The 16,754-nt window shown below is 46.8% G+C and overlaps 1 protein-coding gene across 1 annotated transcript in view; it reads right to left on the reverse strand.

Moving 5' to 3' along the window:
- INPP5E (inositol polyphosphate-5-phosphatase E) overlaps nucleotides 1-16,754 on the reverse strand; it is a 323,326-nt gene that overhangs the window by 87,464 nt on the left and 219,108 nt on the right. The window contains exon 8 of the mRNA XM_086921027.1: nucleotides 11,570-11,731. Coding sequence (XP_086777153.1) covers nucleotides 11,570-11,731 — 162 coding nt within the window. The remainder of the gene's footprint in view (nucleotides 1-11,569; nucleotides 11,732-16,754) is intronic.

Genomic DNA, 16,754 nt, shown 5'->3' on the forward strand with positions numbered 1-16,754 from the left:
TCGCAAGTTTCTCAGGGCTCATTGCTTTGTATGCCAAGGCTACAGTAACTCTATGCATCACTATGCCAAAACCAAACGGATGGCTGTAATATTCCATCACGCTCCTGGCAACTTCAGTTCTCTGCTGTTTGACACACGTTCCCAAGGAACCAGAAATGTGATGGAGTAGTATACGGTGCTGAAACCTACAGAACAGATGGCCTTTTCACGCTCCCAAATGGGTGCACAGGCCCGGCTTGTGACACTTTGCCATATAAATCAAGTATTATTATGTGCCTTTTGACAGGTGTCTGTTGCCCGCTTCCACGTTGGTGCTCAGTACCCGTTTGTGTTTATCCGCTGATAGAATGGCTAAAAGAGATAGACAAGACCTATTGGTTTGCCAGTGCTCGTTTTTCCCCGGGCTCTGCACATTCTTCGGCTCTTAGAGCCAAGGCAGCGCCCTCCATGAATTCTCGAGCTTGCCCACCACTACACTTACAGCCAGGTAGACTCAAATAGAGGTTAGCTGACGGATCCCTGGGGCATGGTGACTGTTTCGTGAGCCCCCTCCTCTGTACAATGATTATCTGCTTCCTGGAGATGTTCACCTGGAATGCCAACTTGGGGCTCTGATGAGGGTTAGATCGCTAACAGTGTGGAAGTGTGCAGCAGCCAATGAGGAGTAACCTGCCTATACTGTTCCTCTCCACTCAAACAGTGCATAATCACAATGCTGCGGCAGGCCGGAGGGCCTTCTAAACAGTAAGGCAGAGATTTAGAATAAACTGAAGCCAAATGTTCCCTCCCAACACAATCCCAAATACTTAAAATATGGCGCTTTTTAAAAATGGTTACAGGGAACATGGGTAAGGGCTCGTCCACGCTATCATCTGGCTAAATAGCATAGCAGAAATTAGCGCTAGACTGCTAACCAATGGTGGAGTGTACAGCAGCCAATGAGGAGTGACTTGCCTTCTCCAATCAGAGTGTAATCACCACACTATTGAGGACCAGAGGGTCTTCTAAACAGTAAGACGAAGATCTAAAATAAACTACAAGCCAAACGTTTCCTCCCAGCACAACCACAAAATTGTATACAGGAAACCTGAGTAAGGCTGACAACCACTTTGTCTCCATTAGGCACTCAGTTTATCATCACTCAAAATTGTCTACATTATTTCAGCAGTTGTCTCTGCTTTATTATAATTTTTCTCTCACCAATCTTATCTCTTTCTCATCTGATTCTGTCTGTATCACAGCTACCATATTGACATGACCTTTCACTGGTACTCTCCTCTGTCTGACTCTTGGCTGTGTTTTTGTCACCCAGGTGTCTCTATCACCTTTTGCTCTCACCCGTCACAATTTTTCACACCTGAAGTGTGGCCAATCACGAAAACACCAGCAGGTTGTTCAATGAGTAATTCTGGAGTCAGTGAATAAGTATAATTTATACAGAAAGCCCAGGAGAACACATCCAGGTCCGTCCAAATTGAAATTCAGAGTGTTGTAGCGATCAATTCAGCTCTGAGGCCAGTAATGGTAATCACTATATACCGGAAATGCATTTCCTGGAATTTCTTCCTAGCTCTGGTCTGACGTAACGTACATAGTGGCAGCAGCAACTGCAATATCACCTTCTGGAGATGACGTGGCCCTAGCGACAGACCTTCTGACTAGCACTAGAGAACAAAACTGGAGTCTCTGGGTCCACATAACATCCTGGGATTCTGGCCAAATCACGTAATCTTCTTGTGCCTAAAAACAGGAATGTGACCTTGTGCTATATAACATGTTAAAGCGATCCAATACATGTGGATCGAGTTTGCGCTATATAAAAGAGCAAAATTAGAGCGGCTCTGTACCCGCGGTGCAATATGTCAGCTTAGGAAAAGAAAGTGCTTGGGCGACGGTAACCACAGACTGACGCGGTGAATTAAATTTAACGCCAGTTTTTTCTTCAGGCAAGAAATTACACTTTGGGCGCTTAGATACGCTTCGAGCAGTGAAGGGCAGCAAGGATGATACAGGCAGTTGTAAAGGGAGAGAGAAGTAGTGTCTGAGGAGGGGCAGGGCATGGGTGAAGGGAAGTACAGAAACGGAAAGAAAGCCCAGGAGAGGCTGGCGAGCCACGCAAAGCCTGAGGGTCAGAAACGTGCATGTCAATTGGGGGCAGAGCAGTTAAGACATTGCATCTCCGCGACACACCCACACATGGCAGGCGACACAGTACCGTGTCGCGACACAGAGTTTGGAAAGCTCTGCCCTAGACATTAACATCCTGGGCAAGCTTCAGGCCAACAGACTGATGAAAGCACAGTCAGATCTGGTACACGACGATCCAAATAGGTTTATCCAGCACAGGAGTATCACCCCCTCATAGCTGCAGATTATTTCACATCACAAACATGATCTCTGATGACACTACTGAGGGGCTACCTTGGCCACCACTGATATTAAGAAGGCTTTTGACATGCCAGAATAGAAATACTTGTTCCCGGTCCTAAGGAGCAAGGCATGAAAAACTATAATCTGGATAGTGGTACCATACAAGGTTCTTAGGGTAAAACCCCAAACCAACAGCGTAACTCTGAGACAGTTAGGAGATGTACACGTCAAGGCTGTCCCTTATCACCATTGTTATTTGTACTGGTGATGAAACTCCTGGCAAATTATATAAAATGTGACAAGGGTAGTCTGGCCTACAACTGAGTGTGATATGATCTCTTTATATACAGAGGGCATATTGATATATCTATTCAATGACTATACTGGATTGGGCCCACCGATGCACAGACTGGATTTTGTCACAAAATCATGACCTAGGGCCAACAGACTAAATAAGCAAGTGATAGGCACCCCTTTTAAAACAAAGGAATAGGGTTCCATTTTAAGCTCAATAAACATCAGTGTTTCTTTTGGTAGACCATATAATACACACTACTCTTCACATTCATCCAAACCACACACGTCCCTTCATACAAAGAAGCACAAAGGGAAAAGTGCTGACTTTTGCAAATACAGTGCGCAACCACGCAGATGTACTAATAAAATTATACAAATAGGTTTATTAAAAATATTTAAAACTTTGTCGATTCATTACAATAAAAAACAATATCAAAGGGAATCTGATCCCATATATTGCATACAATACAGGGTAATGTCCTGCAGGTATTACATTTACAGGAAACAAAACATAATAAGAAAGGGAATATAGAAAAAAGAGAGTGTCAACAAGACAATACCCTTTGTCATCAATAAATCATATCCATGACGAGGTTAAGTTAAGGCTGGTATGATGAAAATATTGAATCTGTTCTATCAATTATGGGATCAGATTTCCTTTGATATTGGGCCAATAAAAACAAAGGTAACAGTCTTTCTCTTGCATGCTCAGTGCACCAGGCACCAGCTCGTGAAAAAAAATATTTCTCTATATTATGATTATTATTGTCTGACAATATGTTTTATATTCCTCATGAGTTTTTGAAAGCGTGCTTTTAATTTTCATAATTATGGTATTACGAATAAGTGCAGTATAGAGAGTCTGTATCTGTAAAATGTGAAAATAATGCAATAAAGAGCTTTTTCTCAAATGACATCACAAATGACACTTGTATTTTTCTCACAATGATTTTCAGAGTCAATATGAAAGCAGCATTTTCAGTGCTCTGGGGGAAGAGTGATGTGTTGAGTACTGGTGAGTTTGTTATCCGTCTATGAAGGTTGCAGTTGCTAGACATCCTGTCTTCTCAAATATATAAAAAAAATCTCCTTGCAGGCAGTTTGGGCCTGTTTGCCCTCAGTATTCAGGTCTGAGACTACTGCTATGCATTCCTCACAATGGCAAATAATGATCATTAGCGAGGATTTCATACAAATGGAAATCATTTAATGTAGTATTTGTCTGTGTTCATAATATTTATGTTTTGTTCACTCATAATCACTACATTTGTTTTTGTATCTTCTATAATAGTTTTACATCTATGTTACATTGGCCTCAAATAAAGCCTTACCAAACGATGCTCCGTTATTCTTTTGTGTCCTCTACTGAAGTAAAGGGAACCCATCTAAAACCCAGCTACTATTTTATTACTGTTGCAAGTGTGAACACTCTCTAGGTAAGTTCAGCAGAAGTTTGGTGGACAGCGATTTCCCCAGGCTGAATGGTAAGTTGGTATACCTGCTTGTCTAAGGAAAAGTAACAAGCGCGGTCAGGTTTAACCCCTGACATGCAACAGTGTTGTTGGTTTAGGTGCCTGGGTAAGAAGCACACAAAAGAACCATACACATCCAACTTTCCCTATGGTGTACTCCCCAGTATTGCTGCTGAAGTGGGAAACAGAATAGCAATAAGATACCTTAGAGAAAGTGTGATGCATGTAGGACCAATTTATGATGAATGCTTCACTCCAAAGCTATAAAACGAACCGGAGGTTGTGAAGAACAAGTTACTTACCTTCGGTAACGCTTTTTCTGGTAGATACAGTATCTGCCTGTGGCGTCAGCAACATTCGGAAATTCTTTTTGTAGCTTCGCGCCGATGTGGACGACATCATAGAGGCACGGCATCACGTGCGACTCCGCTGACGTCACCGACACCATAATAATCCCACGCCGGCGTGATGACATCAGTTCCGCCCTTTTTTCCGTGCCTTCGAGGCACATGGACAGACCGATGACAGTAGATATATACACAGTATACACATGTCAAAACACACACAGTGTGAAGCAAATGCAGGAATGCAATTGAAATAAAACATCTCCTTACCAATAAAAAATATTTACATTGCAATAAACTCAGGTATAGAAGAGAGGACAACGGTGAGGCGGGTGGGTCAGTGAGGAATCCACAGGCAGATACTGTATCTACCAGAAAAGGCGTTACCGAAGGTAAGTAACTTGTTCTTCTGATAGATACATCTGCCAGTGGATTACTCACCTTGTGAATAGAGTCCCACAGCAGTCCCCACTCCCGGAGGAGGGTGTCCACTCTCCTATTCCAGAAAATCTTGGAGGACAGAGCACGCAAAGTGGCCGTCCCTCCTCACTTCGGTATCCAAGCAGTAATGCTTCGCGAAAGTGTGGAGGGAGGCCAAAGTTGCCGCTCTGAAAATATCCTCAACAGGTACATCTCTAGACAGAGCAGATGTTGAAGACTTTGCTCTAGTAGAATGAGCGGTTATACCCTCTGGAGGTTCCTTACCCGCCAGGGAGTAGCAGATCTTGATTCATAGTATGATCCATCTCGAAAGAGTGCGCTTGTGCACCGCTTTCCCCTTCATGCAGCCAGCAAATCCGACAAACAGCTGGTCATCCAACCTGAACTCTCTTGTCCTATCCAGGTAAAAGCTCACCGCCCTCCTAGGGTCCAAGTGGTGAAGTCTCTCCTCCTCCTTGGAAGGGTGAGGGGGAGGATAAAAGGTAAGGAGGGTAATGAACTGCCCCAGATGGAAAGGAGTTACCACCTTCGGCAGAAAAGCAGCCCTGTTCCTGAGAACCATTAGTTCAAAGCCCCCATTTTTGTCCATTCATGCTGAACGAAGAGCCTGAAGCTCACTTACTCTCCTTGCCGAGGTAATTGCTACCAGAAAAATAGTCTTAAAAGACAAAAGTCTCAAGGGACACTTGTGTAAAGGTTCGAAATGCGAACCCATCAAAATCGTTAGTACAAGGTTCAAGTCCCACTGAGGCACAATAAAAGGTGTAGGAGGAAATGTATTGGTAGGGCCCTTAATGAAACGCAATACAATAGGAGATTAAACAAAGAGGGCTGGTCCGGCAGACAAAGGAAAGCCGATAAGGCCGATAGATAGCTTTGGTAGTTGCCACCGCAAATCAGTGCTGGCCCAAGGAAAGTGCAAATTGAAGTATATTGAACAAACGAGCCCTTATAGGGTCTATGGACTTCTCCCCACACCAAGTATCAAATTTAGACCATCTATAAGAATAAATGGACTTAGTGGAGTCACGCCTGGCCGATAAAATGACATTCACCACATCGTGTGGGAGAGAAAAGGAATTCAGGTTGCCCCGCTCAATCTCCAGGCATGAAGGTGTAAGGTCTGGAGGTGGGGGTGTAGAACCTGCCCCTCCATCTCGGAGAAGAGATCTGCCCTGTGAGGAAGACGGAGCAGAGGGCACGAGGAGAGGAGGAGAAGATCTGTGTACCACACCCTTCTTGGCCAATCCGGGCGATCAATATAACTTGGGCCCGGTCGTGGCGAATCTTCCTCAGAACCCGAGGAATCAAGGTATGGGAGGAAACGCGTAAAGGAGCTGTGAGTCCCAACTCAACTGAAACGCGTTCCCCAGTGCTCCTTGCATTGGAAACTGGAGACTGCAGAATAACGGGCAGTGAGCATTCTCGTGAGTGGCAAACAGGTCCACCCGAGGAGTTTCCCACGTCTGGAAGACATGACGAACCACCTCTGGGTGAAGCCTCCACTCATGGTCAGTCGAGAACCACTGAGACTGTCCGCACGTACGTTCAGAACCCCGGCCAGATGATTTGCCATCAGACAAATCTGATGGTCCTGAACCCAGGACCAGAGACGCAGAGCCTCCCTGCTGAGACACTGCGACTCCACTCCTCCCTGCTTGTTGATATACCACATTGCGGTCGTGTTGTCAGTCAGGACTTGAACTGACTGACCGGGAAGGGAGGAAGGCCTTGAGCGCTAAACGTATGGCCCGCAACTCTAGAAGGTTAATGTGAAGCAACCTTTTCTCTGAAGACCAAAGACCCTTGACCTCCAGATCCCCCAGATGAGCACCCCACCCTAGAGTGGATGCATCCGTTACCACTGTGGCCACCAATGGAGGTAGTTGAAAAGGCTTTCCTTGTGACAGATTGCCTTCCACGCTCCACCAAGACAGATCTGCTGCAGTTTCTCTGGAGATCCTGACTGACTCCCTGAGATCTCCGCAGTGCTGATACCACTGCCTGCGGAGGCACCACAGGAGTGCCCTCATGTGCCAGCGTGCATGGTTGACCAACAGAATGCAAGAAGCCATCAGACCGAGCAGATGTAGAACCTTCGGGACTGGAACGACCGCTCCATTGTAAAATAAAGGAATCATTTCCTGTATGTCGCGAATCCTTTGAGGAGGAGGGAATGCACGACACACAGTAGTGTCCAGTACCGCACCTATGAACAGGTTGCGCTTGGAGGCCACCAGGTGAGACTTGGGTACATTTATCGAAAAACCCAACCTGTGCAACAACTGAGTTGTCTCTTGCAGATGATGGAGCACTATCTCTGGAGATTCTGCTTTGATCAGCCAATCCAGATACGGGAATACCGGTACCCCCGATCTTCTGAGATGCGCAGCCATCACCTTGGTGAAGACTCGAGGCGCAGTAGTAAGACCAAACGGAAGGACCGCAAACTGGTAGTGTTGCGACCCAACCGTGAAACGGAGATACTTCCTGTGTGACTTCAGGATGGGAATATGAAAATACGCATCCTGTAAATCGATCGACACCATCCAGTCTTCTTCCAGCAGCGCTTGAAGAACCTGTGCAAGGGTGACCATCTTGAACTTCTCCTGCTTTAGGTAAACGTTTAAGATCCTGAGATCCAGGAATGGACGAAGTCTGCCATCCTTCTTGGGGAACAGAAAATACCGGGAGTAGCACTCCTGACCCCTTTCCTGCTCTGGAAGCACCTCTATCGCACCCTTTCTGAACAGAGCCAGGACTTATTCTTGCAGGAGAAGCAAGTGGTCCTCCGAACAATAACCCTGGCAAGGAGGGTAATTTGGGAGAAATTCCCGAAAGGGAAGAGCATGCCCATTCTCCACGAGATTGAGAACTCAAAGATCTGATGTAATCAATTCCCAATCTCGCAGGAAATGGGTAAGCCGGCCCCCCACTGGACCCACATGATCCGGAATGGCGGATCTAGGGCTGCTTTGCTGCGTTGGCAGGGGGCTGGGAAGGGGAAGAGGAGGAGGAGGAGGAGGCTCGACAACCTCTAGGGCAAGCTCTCGGTCTGCCTCTGTACGACTTGTACAGCATATTTTGCTGCTGCTGTGGCTGCTGCTGAGATGGCTTGTAGGACCGTACGGAAGACCTGCCAAATTCTATTAAACGCCTCCCAGGAGTACCCCTGGTCTGAAGACCTAAAGATTTTGCTGTAGCCCTGCTGTCTTTAAACCGTTCTAAAGCAGCGTCAGCCTTCTTGCCAAACAATCCTGACCCATCAAAGGGCAAATCCATCAAGGCAGACTGAACATCTGCAGAGAATTCTGATGACTTTAACCATGCAGCTCTCCTAGTGGCCACCGAAGAGCCCATGACTTGTAGCAGCCTGAGTGTCCGAAATTACTTCCTGAAAGTCCTTTCTATCCCCTTCAGGAATTTTTTGGCACCAACTGTTTCATGGAATCCATCAAGGCATGGATGTATCGTTCCATCAGGCAAGTTGCATTCGTAGATTTTAACGCCATGCTGGCTGAGGAGAAGACCTTCTTTGCCGCCTGATCTTGCTTTCTCAACTCTTTTCCCCCAGGAACCTGCGGAAAAGCACCCGCAGACTTCTTTGAGCAGGCAGCCTGCACAACCAAACTCTCAGGCAGGGGGGGTGTAGACAAAAAGTCTGGGTCATTTGGCGCCACCCTATATCTACTCGCAACCGCCATTGACACGGCGGTGCTGTCAGAGGTTTTTTCCACACTTCATAAATAGGCATCATTGAATGGAAGCATTGGTTCAATCACAGAGGAAGGTGAATGTAGGACCTCAGTAAGAAGATTTGATTTATATTCAGCGGTAGGCAGATTAATATTCAGCAAGTCCGCCGCCTTTTTAATAACGACATGGTAAGGAGTCACATCCCTAGATGGTACATCAGAGACAGAGGCCAAATCCCATTCAGGAGACAGTTCCAGCCCCTCAAGTCATCAAAAGGATCCTCTGAATCCTGTAGCTCACCTTCCTCCAAGCCTTTGTCCCGGTACCTCTCCTCCTCCGTAAGCCTCTGGGCCTCACGCCTTGACCTTTCCTTCATAAATGAAGCCGACGGATCCATGAACGACTGAGCCGGAGTCTGTGCCGGCGTCGAAACTGAAGTCGGACGAGGCAGCTTAACTCGAGGTTGAACCGGATTCGGCATCGGAGTCGAGGGTATCGGCGTCGATGGATTTGGCGTGGACGGCCTCGGTGTCGACGGCTTCGGCGTCGAAGGCTTCGCCGGCGCCGGAAAATGCCAATGCGGTGCTGGAGCTGGCATGAATGGCATAAAGGGCACAGGAGCATAAGCCTGGGGGACACCCAGGTTAAATGCCAAAGGACCCGTGGGACCAACCGGTGCACCAGAGGGGTACATTGCCCTGGAGTAAACTCCAAACATGGCATTCAGGAACTGCGTTTGATCCTGACCTGGAGCCAGAAAGGCTGGATAAGAGCCCCCGGGTTGCTCTCGAGGGAGCGGAGTCGTCACAACGTCAACCTCCTCTTCAGGCTGGTGCACCGGGGTCGACGGACCCGCAGGCAACGGAACTTCGCCTTCACCAACTTCCTCCACCTCACCTTCATCCTCCTTACCAGAAGGATTGGACGGAACTGGAGATGGATTCACTATCTGCTTCGGTGACCCAGGCGAATCAGCACGCGAAGCCTCACCCTCGGAGTCCTGTGCTTCCGAAGCCGAAGCCACCTCCTTCTGAAGCAGCTTAACCTGCGACTTCTGTCTCAAACTCGAGTCCTTCTCTGAATGATGTCTGGACTCATGGCTCCTCTTCTTGTGCTTCTTCTTCGAAGATCTCGAAGCATGAGCAGAAGACGACTCCGAGCGCGACCTCGAACGAGACCTGGACCTCGAACGCCGAGTTCGCGACTTTAAAGTCTTCTTTTCTTTCTTACTTTTCAATTTCATCACGAGGAGCTTCGTCTCCCTTTCTCGAAGGGCCTTCGGAGTCATCTTCTTACAAGACTGGCAATCCTCGATGTCATGGTCGGAGCTCAGACACCAGACGCAGCACTCATGCGGGCCAGCGATTGACATTGTCCTGTCACATTCCCCGCAAGCTTTAAATCCGGTCTTCTTCGACGACATCGACAGAAGACAATTGAACACAGAGAAAACCACAAAGCTACAGACGATCCCTTGAAAACCGTTAGCGTCAACGACGCGGAAAAAGGGAACTGATGTCATCACGTCGGCGTGGGCCTATTATGGTGTCGGTGACATTAGCGGGGTCGCGCACGATGCTGTGCCTCTATGACGTCGTCCACGTCGGCACGAAGCAACAAAAAGAATTTCCGAATGTTGCTGATGCAAGGGTGATATTCACAAGGTGAGGAATCCACTGGCAGATGTATCTATCAGAAACCACTGAACCCATCTACTTACAAGGTTCTCCAAACTTTACTTACGCTAGGAAATGCCAAAAAGGTAGTGAATCAATCGTACAAGATAATAAAGGCTACAGTCCGGGCAGACAAGAGGACACTGAAAGATAGATGGGGGGTGGACTTACAGACAAAACGGGCAGACAAGGATTGGGGAACAATAAATAACCAAGACCTAAAGAATTCCTAGTTTAAATTATTGCTACTTAACTATGTATGTGACACATCTCACATCCTGTAGTCTCTGCACCATGTATATAGGGGTCTCAGGCATATATTCCAGATGTGCGACAGAAGCAGTGGGCTTTTTTCAAATAGTACGGGGCTGCATGACCTTCATTACGTTCCCAAATCAATTTATATTAAAAAAAACAGCGCTCTGAAGGTGTTGTGGGTACATGTAGTGCAGTGGCTTCCAACAATCGTCAATAAGAGCCAGTGCCACAGACTATACTAATGGTTCTCAGTTAGATTTTATTGTAAGTACTTGGATTTCATGACATTTGTATTCTAAAGTACTAATTCGCTGCGACGCTGTTTCCTATTGCACACAACATGTTTATTGTTACCCTTCTTCATTGTGTTCATTGTATTAACATTAGAGAAAAAAGAAGGTTTAGTGGGTTTCCTATATTCAAACATGGTACTACACATCTCTCTACAGGGAGGCTTACTTTGAAATGCATATCCTGAACCTCACCTTGCTCTTGCCCTACTGAATGAACTTTGGAAACCTACATAGTGTGCTTTAAGTAGCAGTGAGCCAAAAGTAATGTCCAAATCACTAGCATTATGTCTAAGAAGTAGGGCATTACATGTTACTTCACCTCTTTAATGCTATCACCTAATTCTAGAACATAAATAACCCCATTCTACATGTGGCTGAAGTGACCTCAATTCTTCGTTGGTAAAATATACTATGACAGTGATCCACATCAGTGCAACAAAAATAACAGCCTGTGGAATGACTGAAGGTATAAGGCTTGAAGCTAGTGTACGCTGACTCCAACAAAGGAGCAAGTATATTTTCAGCTATTCAGTAGCTGAATTTCTCTTCATTAACTGCATGTTTGTCTCCGTTTCCCTTACGCTTCAATGATGTTTTATGAACAATCAGCCATGAAAGAAATAAAAAGCAAGGATCTCCTGACTGGCCTCACTGTAACTCAACCTCTGATTAGACAGCAGTACAAAGTGATCAGGGCCATTGCCACCAATCGCCTCACTCACCTTGCCTCATTTCTTGAATAAGTTGATCATATTGCAGCAGCTGAGACACGTCAGTTTCCATGCAGCACTCGATGATTGCATTTACTCCCAGGCGGTCCTTGTTTAACCGGAAATTGAAGTCCCCAAACCAAAAGACCTCATCAAATCGCGTCGTTACATCAGCTGACGAGACACAAGAGGGCATAAGGTATAGATATACAAATTCAGTGTTTCCAGAAGGGGGCAGGTCAGAATTCTTAAACCATTTTTGTATTGGAGCGCAAGGCTAGAATTTCAGTTGCTCAGTGTGACTGTAATGGATACAATAAGAGCTGAAAATCTGGCAGACTGCTAAAATATTTTTCACAGACTCCTCTACCAAGGCAGATCAGTAAGTTTGAATTGCCTTTAACATTCTTGGCCAATATACTACCATGCATACCATAGCATTACATTCCAATGGCAGTGTGTCTATGATGCCAAGCTTTTGGAATGTTGCTATAAACATTGCTCTTATTTGTGATAACCAGTGGTTCAATAGGGTGCGGGCAAGGCAAGTTACTCCTAAAACATTTTACATTCTCTCCCACGGAGTTGCAGTAATGTAACTGATGCTAAGCAAAAATCTACTTGCAGCTATGATCTCTTTATTACTTAGTGATAGAAAACAAAACTTTAGACGCTTCAAATGCTCTCGATTTTCGGATGAAGCATAAGTATGCCTAATATAGCACTGCCATTAAATATCCATAACATCCAAAATAATGGGAATAGTTAACTGATAAGTACAGTCGTGAATACCCCAGTCCCTGTTAAAAATAATTCAAAACATCCAATGGATGGACTTAGTGATCTAAAACTTGTAAAAATGCTATTTAATACTAAGTCATTCTCAGCATTACATGTGCAAGGAGAGTCAATTATGTTCAACGTGGGGGGAGTGGCCTAGCATCATGGCCAACAGGATGTGAGCCATGCAGCTCCCGGCTAGCCCATTTCAAAATCCTTAAAAATCCTGAACCCAACCCAATCATTCTTCATGAAAATGTTTGTTGGTTCCCCCCGCACATCTGCTAAGGGGTTGCATGGCCAAGATTGAGCCCTACTGCCAACAAATTCGCACCATTATCAGAGGCCTTGTCGGGGCTTAGCTGCGAGCGGAGCCCACACGCCATTCACAGAGAGCGTGAGAGCCGACATCCAAGCCAAGCAGCCCCTAATGGCGGCAGCTCATCACAGAGATCAGCTTGGATTTGGATGCAGCGGATTACTGGGTCGTCTCCACCATTAGATATCGAGGTGAGGCGGACCTCGCAAGGCATTTGGCCCTCCTGGGACCAAGCACCTGAAAAATGGCGAGCACACGCGCCGATTGTGAACGGGGGCACCGACGGAGAATAACAACACGGGCTAAAGCCATTCTAAACAAAGTGAGAAGTGGAGTCCTGTGGATAAGACAAAGTGGACATTATAATAGAAGACCCCCGTAGAACCCATATGCGGGTTGGAATTATCACCGCATACCAACAATAAAAGAACAGATCTGGAAATAGCCTTGAAAAAGTTGTTGGGTTATACTCCCATTATCGACGAAACACGTGTCGGCTGTGTGGAGAATTTCCAGCTTCCAAGAATAAATACAATACGTGTATTAACCAAGAACTACGTACTGTGATTGTGTCTAAGGGGTGGCAACGCCTATACATAACCATATTGTGATATACGTGTGCTAAGGAGTTGTTTCTGCCCCAAGGGACAGTGACAAGCAAAGACAGACTCGGCTGTCCTAAAGGAGAGAAGAAGGGAAAAGTGCAGTCACAGGGAGGGTAGAGGTAGTGCTCAGTGGAGGGCTACCCTAGGTATCCAATTTGTTGGATTTAATGGCCTCACACACCCTTGCGAGTGTCATGCTTCATCATTGGCGTTTGCTCCTCGTTGGGCAGGCGGTGCAATGCCCAACGGGCTCACCTCAAAGAGGGGCTCTTTGGCGGAGATCTTTTTTCCAACTGCCTATGGGTGAAGTGAGAGTGAGGGGCCAGGAAGGAAGGGATAGTGTAGATAAGTGGATTTAAAATGTGGCACAAGGTACCGGAGATCAATTTATTCTGGTGGTCCCCTGCCACAAGTAAAAACAGTGGGTAGCCTATGATCGCAGGAAATTAGGATTCCTCGTCACGATCCAGGACTACATTACATATCGTGAGGTCAACATGTTTCTTGCCTTTGCACACTGGCTGCGATTCTTCAGGACCTAGTTAGTTACATCTATCTCTAGCAAAACATGACCTAGTTAAGTGTCAGTTAATATTTTACAGTTGTACTACCTGTATGGGACAGCTCTTGCCTAAAGGTCAAGGTGTATAGGTGTCAACAGTACCCGGTAGGTTTGACATCAAGGGGGGAGAACCATAGGGGTTTAAGGTTCTCGCTGCCTTGGTTAGTGCCCGGTGTGCCTACCCATCGCTACCGGGATCCGCACTTTTCCCTTCTTCTCTCCTTTAGGAACAACCGAGTCTGTCTTTGCTTGTCACTGAAGCTTATGTAAGCACACAGGAGTAGCGATTGCGTGACAAACACCCACAGTGGCTGTGTGCCTCGTGAGAAGCCCCAGCACACACTAGCAGTGCGCAGAGCTAGTGGAGGCAGAATAGAAGATGAAGTGCAGCTGTATTAAGGGTAGGGTAACCCACGTTTACAGTAATGTGCAAGGAGATTCACCCATACCTGCACGGACTGGGGAGTGTCCCGTTTACCACGGTCAATAATCATGGGCAAGGACAGAGCTTCACGCTCGCACTCCTCCAACACCATTGCTCAATATACAACATCGTACCAAATGACTCAGAGACTTACACGACAAGGAGGAGAAGATGCTTTGGAGGGCAGTCTCGAGCTGAACTTCTGGCTGCTTTCCATAGCTCCTGAAAGACTTTAGAAACTAAGACAGAAGTAGTGCCCATTGATGTTAATCTCCTGCATGTGGACTTGAGGAAGGTGGTGAACAAGGTGGAGACTGCTGAGAGTAACATCACAGAGCTACACAGGGAAGTTACGGCCCTAAAAACAGCAGATGGCCCGAATGACCACGGCTACTGTAGCATTGGAGCACCATGCGGAGGATGCAGAGGGCTGCTCCTTCTGAAAAAAAAATCTGTGTGCTGGGATTTCCAGAGAAAGTTGAGGGTGCAGTGGCGGAACAATTCCTGGAGAACTGGGTGTCTGCCGACAAGTGCGCCCCCCCCCCCCCCGCTGCCCTCCCCCAAAGTCTTCATTGCCAAAATACTCAACTACAGGGATAGAGACTGTATACTACGTGCAGCCCGGGAACAACTGGTCCATCACTTTGTTAACAGTTACATAGCTATCTACCCGGACTACACAAGCAGGTGCAAGATCGGCGGGAATCCTTTCAAGCAACAAAACTAAAACCTGAGGGCCCTACATCTGCAGTACATGTTGCTGTACCCAGCGCAGCTCAAAGTTCTGTTCCAAGGGAAGGCGCATCTTTTTGATCATCTAGAGGAGGGCTGGAAAATTTGGGAGATGAGAGACTGGACAACTTTCCCACAACCGGATATTAGTCAAAGATGGACCTGTGGTTCCCGCGTCAGAGGGGGTGTGCAACGAAGTTACCTCCCTCCAGCCGAGAACCCTAATACAATTCCAGTGGGACAGCAGAGAGTAAAGATTAATGATGAAGGGACGATGCAATTGCCGAGCTCAGCGAAACACAGCCTTGGGGCGAACATGGACACACAGACACTTGATCCCGGGGCTCTAGAAGAGACTGCAGACACTCGAGTGGACTTTGTACCCAACACCATGGCGGCTGCGGCACAGTAGATATACAAATGATATACAGTATTCTTCTTCACTAGGTTAGATAGAATGCTTAGTGATGGCATGAGGTGACTGGAAGATATGGACACAACACATATGGGACGCTTGCTCTTAGACCACTCCCGTGTTTGTTGTGAAATGCAATATGGCAGCTCGCCCCCTGTAGTCCGTTATTGGAGGATGCCTGCGGCGGTACTGACAGATCCAATCGGTAAGGAGACATTGTCAAAATCCATGACTGATTATTTGAACATAAACTGTAGCTCCATATCGCATAAGGATACAGAATGGGAGCCCTTGAAATCTATAGTACAGGGTGCATTTATGAGGTTGATGTGTTTAATGCGCAGACAACTGCAGTCAGAGCTGCGCAGGGTGGAAACCTACCTGGCTACAATGCATGCCCAGGACTTGACACACATTTCAAAGGGCAGGTAGAGGAACAGGGAAGGCGCAGGGGTATAGGAGATATCTAGGACCGCCTAACAAATACACACTTCAACAGTACAGACAGCAATTGCATAGGGAGGGAGAGAAGTCGGGGCGGATCCTAGCGTGGGTTTTGCGTAGGGAGCATCCGCCCCCAATCATAACACATTTACTTACACTAGAGGGCAAAGCTGTGGCCAGCAGGGAGGGCATAGTGGAAGTGTCTTACAGGCGGTGTATACAGTGGTCCCCAACACCACCCCAGACCAGTACACTGCGTTTCTGGAGAGATTAGACATGCCGAAACTTCCGGGAGATGCACATGAGAAGTTGGAATCTCCGTTGGCGCTTGAAGAACTCAGAGTCACACTGAGTATGCTTCTCCGCTCAAAGGCCCCGGGTGGGGATGGCTTTTCAGAGGAATTTTATCAGGCACACATAGCAAAGACCATCCAACGACCACTGGAGGTTTTTCTTGAAGAGCATGATAAAGGGGTGCTCCCACCAACTATGTAGAAGGAAGAGATCTGTATGTTCCTGAAGCCTGGGGAGACAAAACAAAGCTAGCAGCATATACACCAATACTGATGATTAACTCATACGTGAAAATACTGTGCAAATTGGTGGCGAATCGGTTAGCCCCTCATATGACAACATTGGTCCATGAAGACCAGTATAGTTCCTTCCAGGCCGAAACACGGGTATGAATCTGAGAAGACTAGCGAATGTACTTTATGAGGTCAGGGACCAAAATGGGGAACTGGCATTGGTCTCCTTTGACCTAGAGAAAGCGTTCAATACGGTTGATTGAGGCTATCTATTGGAGGGTGGTGGGTTTTGGATTACAATTTAAAGGGTTGATAAGGCTTCTGTACACGGACCCTTAGCTAGGGTGTGTGTGGGCCAGAGTCGATCAGAGGTGCTGACATTGGGGCAT

This window comes from Lissotriton vulgaris, chromosome 5 (assembly GCF_964263255.1).
Source record: "Lissotriton vulgaris chromosome 5, aLisVul1.2, whole genome shotgun sequence".
Lineage (NCBI taxonomy): Eukaryota > Metazoa > Chordata > Amphibia > Caudata > Salamandridae > Lissotriton > Lissotriton vulgaris.